The 4,189-nt window shown below is 49.4% G+C and overlaps 1 protein-coding gene across 1 annotated transcript; it reads right to left on the bottom strand.

Annotated features, from left to right (window-relative positions):
- Nucleotides 1–424: 424 nt before the first annotated feature.
- Nucleotides 425–2,678, bottom strand: LOC142880873 (gap junction delta-4 protein-like). Its single transcript, XM_076014846.1, has 2 exons — nucleotides 2,163–2,678; nucleotides 425–2,011 (listed from the first exon to the last, which is right to left on the bottom strand). Exons 1-2 carry the CDS (start codon nucleotides 2,224–2,226, stop codon nucleotides 819–821), a joined length of 1,257 nt encoding a protein of 418 aa, XP_075870961.1. The 5' UTR covers nucleotides 2,227–2,678; the 3' UTR covers nucleotides 425–818.
- Nucleotides 2,679–4,189: the final 1,511 nt, after the last annotated feature.

A 4,189-nucleotide genomic window follows, 5' to 3' on the forward strand; every position in this document is an offset into this window, starting at 1 on the left:
TCCCCTTCAAAGACGCCACAAGAGATAGAAGATCAAGAGCTCTCCGCTTACACAGAGAGCAGCCTCTCAGCTGCGGGGCGACAACTGTGATGCCACTGAATTAATGCGGGAGTCTCCTCAGGCGTGCCTTCCAAAGAGACAGGTGAAAAGTCCTGTGTTCTTTGAACGATGCCCCCGTCACCCCTGACCAACAGAAATGAGCAAAGTCCATCCTTTACTTTTCTGCTTGCTCCACTTGACTTGAAGTGTGTGGGACAAAATAAAGCTCTCTCAAAAAAAAAAACTCAGCCTTTTTTGATGTCTTATCTTTTTCCAGCTTTGTAACACGGCCCCACCTTCGGACATTCACTTGTTTTGTGCCTTTCATTTTCATCATAAAGCTAAAATACAATTTTTGCAGAAGCGGAAGTCACTGAAGAGTGTCACTGAAGGCCTAGACCTGAAATGCACGACCTGCCAATGCTAACTACGTGTCCTTTACCCCCGGTCACCAAAGAGAAATGCACTGTGGTGGTGTCATATATAGTGAGAGGTGGCGTTTGTGTGTGTAGGACGGGTCAAGGCCTGTTGTTGTTTAAAGAGTGTGTCCGGAAAGGTGGTGGTGGAGAGAGGGAGCGTGGGGGGAGGGGGGGTAAAGTCAACAAGGCAAGAAACAGGTGCACCGCTCCCTTTTAGATTCTCTCATGGTTGAGGTTCCTCAAGGTCACGGAACGACTCCCGTGTTATATTTTGCAATGGTCAAATTGCTCACAAATTCTATTTGTGTACTTTTGCGTTGCGACGTCACCTGCCAGTCAAGACGCGCAAACGCTCCAGAGTTACACCCACTCTGATCTCTTCTCCTGCCCATCGTCGTTGGCCCGCAGCTGCGCACTGCTCGTCAACTCGACCAGCGTGTACTGGCCGACTCTTCTCGTGCAAATAGTTGAAAGGTCCCCCGTGGGTCCGCCTGGAGCTGTGCTGGATGTCAAAAAGTCACGCCTGGGCGGAGGTGGAGGTTTGAGGCCACAGCGTTTGTTCACGCGGATGGACCTCGGCGTGCCCAGTGGCTCAGGAGGGCAAAGGACCACCTCGCTACCGATGACCCCTGGGGGTTCTTCTTGGGAAACCGAATAGCCATTGTTCCCGTTTGTGTTGCACCCTTGAGGCCTTGCGGAGCCCAGAGGAAAGGTGGAACCCTTCAGTGACGGTGAATTCTGCCCTAAAGTCGCTGCATCGCCGCAGCAAGAGCTCTTGCTGCCTTGTCTCTTCCGAAAACTTTCCGTCTTACCAGCTTCCGCCGCCAATCCCCGCTGCACATCAGGGATAATTGAGTCCTTTGCGTTGGTGGGTCCTCCGGTGGAAAGGAGGCACTGTTCTTCATCGTGGCTCCTCTTTACCATCACCTTACGCTTGTTCTTCATAACGGAGCGCCTGATGGTGCTGATGAAATCCAAAATGTTCAGGAAAAGGGAGAGCGCGGCCAGACCCAGCATGAGGTTGAGCATCACCGTTTTCTCAGTTGGCCTGGAGATGTAGCAGTCCATCTGGGTAGTGCACGGCGCATGCTGGCACAGGAACCTCCTGGGGATGTAGAACCCGAAGAAGTAGTAATGCGTCGCGCCAAACACGGCCTCCAGCAAAGTTCTCGAGACCAACTGAAGGACATATGCGCCGATGAAACAACGGGCACAGTCCTTATCAGCTGAGGGCACCACACCGAGCGGTTCCTCCTCGTAGATCGAAGCTTTAGCGGGATGGACCATGGAGTCCCGGCCCACTGTGAGGTCACTGGAGACCTTGTGGACCACGTAGACCACAAAGATGATGTAAGGGAGGCACGAAGCGGTGATCTGCACCAGCCAGAAGCGGAAGAGCGAGACGGGGGCAAACAGGTCGTAGCACACATTCGCGCAACCCGGCTGAATGGTGTTGCACACGAAGCGCTCCTGCTCGTCCTGGTACAAGGGGTACCCGGCAAACAGGAGGATCGAGATGCGGAGGAAGACCATCACAATGAACCACACCTTCCCTGGAAAACAGAAATAGATACACTCTGGTGTGAAAGCTCGAACCAAGAATGAGAAATTTGATATGAACGGTTTAGCTTAAAGGTCAACAAATCGGTACGGGTGCGGAATTTTGCTGATGGAACAAACATTCAAAAACATCCATGAACTCACCCATCAGCGTGATACTGTGACTGACAGAGAGAAAGATCACCTCAGAGGCACTTGATCCTGCCATGCTGAAGACTGAAGACTCTTGGTTCCAAGGCCACAAAAGTATAAAGCCCTCAGGTTCTTTCTGGCCCCGTCTTCACGGCTCTATCTACTAGTAGCAGCAAACCTCCAGGGTGACCCACATGTCCCTCTAGCCCGTCTGACACCTTTTTTCTCCTCCGGAAGGGACCACATTCCAGGTCGTAGGAGGTAAAAACCCAACCAGATCCGTCCGAATTCGCCACAGAGTCCGAGACGCTCAAGCAAATCCCGCAACTTACCTCTTCCTCCGTCCCCCGGCAGACGACTGCCTGTCCCCTCTGACAACAGAAGGAGAGGGTCCCATTGTGCTTCTATTCTTAACATGCTTCCGAAGGCACGTCCACATCCCGGCATTGCAGAGATATTTTGGTGCTGCCCGCGACGGCCCTTGCAGGAGTGGAGGCTGCCAGCTCACTCGCTCTGTGCTGCGTCGGGTTCCAATGTACACTGGCAAGTGGCTCTGCAAAGACCAATCGTCCCATTAAATAAGAACAGGCGGCTGATCGTCGCTGCCGTTTGAAGGAGAATCATGAAAACCTTGCCCTGCTCATATTTATTTTCCCCCCACACAAATAAGATTGACAAAAAACTTTTATTACTTTATGTTGTGTGGTTCGACGAAGATGAAACTCAGTTCCAGATCTTTCGCATAACGAGGACCAAACACAGATCTGCTCCACTGCTTGCTGTTCATGAGGTCTCTGCAGGGACCGGAGGCTACAGCTACCAGGCTTGGCTCATAATCGCTACAGATCAATGGTCATCAGCATTTCCATACCAGCGCTCAGTACAAATCCCACAAGGCTTATTTTGAACCGGTGGTCATGGATATTTTGAATCAGCGGTGACTTGGCGTTTGGAACCTATAACAGACTGCGGGGAACGGTGTGTAAAATACCATTTTTGACTTTGTGTGGCAACTTATTTTTACAGTGATCTTGTGTTATATGCATGTATGTATTTTTATCATAATGCAGAGGATGCAGAGCACAATTGAAGCTGTGAGAAAATGACACGTTCGTTTCCTTTTGGTGGGAGAAACGAGGGCCACAAGTCACATTCCTTTTATTCAATAGGTCTTCACAAAATATTGTCAATCATTAAAAAAATGCACCTCTTTTACAATAGACAAAAGACAACGACTGGGTTTATTACAAGGTTTTTAAGTTTAATTTCTTGCACTTGATTTTTCTAAACACTGCTTCAGAAAAAAAGAAAAAGAAAAGTGGAACCAATTTTTTAGGAATCAAATTGCGTTGAAAAATCATACAGAATCATAATTACGGAAAGGGGGTAGGGGGGGGGGACTGATCCAAGTTTGGCAAACTGAGAACAGTAAGTTGGAGTAGCCAAACAAACAAAAAACAAAAATAGGTAACAGGGGCCTCACAGTAACAGGAGCGACGAGAGAAAGAAGACAGAAAACTTCAACAGCAGTCGACCGGATGGTCGGCAGACGGAGGGAGGAATGGAGAGAAAAGTAAAAACTCTATGCGGAGGTAGAGTTCAGTGCACAAGGCGACGACACACACACACACACACACACACACACACACACACACACACACACACACACACACACACACACACACACACACACACACACACACACACACACACACACACCGACTTCACCGCCACGACTCTCACACATCGTCAAAAAACACTCTCTTCCAGGCGCGGGCCACGCCAGCCAACACACACAAACACACACACAATAAATAAGAAAAACACAATCGTGAAAAACCTCTAAACACTCCAGTAACGTCACTTTCCACGGACTCGCACTCGTTTTGTTTCCTAGCTTTCGCCTTGATATACTTCACGTGCGCGAGAGGCCGAGTCGGAGGGTCATCCTTCATTCCTGTTACTTTGGTTGCTGCTCTGCTCTGCCCGTCTCACAGCAGTTTTGTTTTAAAAAAGAAAAAAAAAGAAAAGAAAGAAAG

Source organism: Nelusetta ayraudi, unplaced genomic scaffold (genome assembly GCF_046127955.1).
Source record: "Nelusetta ayraudi isolate G7.1 ecotype Tasmania unplaced genomic scaffold, CSIRO-AGI_Nayr_v1 ptg000174l, whole genome shotgun sequence".
NCBI classification, from domain to species: domain Eukaryota; kingdom Metazoa; phylum Chordata; class Actinopteri; order Tetraodontiformes; family Monacanthidae; genus Nelusetta; species Nelusetta ayraudi.

What these genes read in the sequence shown, in the direction of transcription:
- LOC142880873 (XM_076014846.1), bottom strand. Translation starts at nt 2,226, where the DNA reads ATGGCAGGATCAAGTGCCTCTGAGGTGATCTTTCTCTCTGTCAGTCAC. An exon ending in TCACAGTATCACGCTGATGG is followed by an intron (nt 2,012 to 2,162) that starts GTGAGTTCATGG and finishes TCTGTTTTCCAG; the next exon opens with GGAAGGTGTGGTTCATTGTG.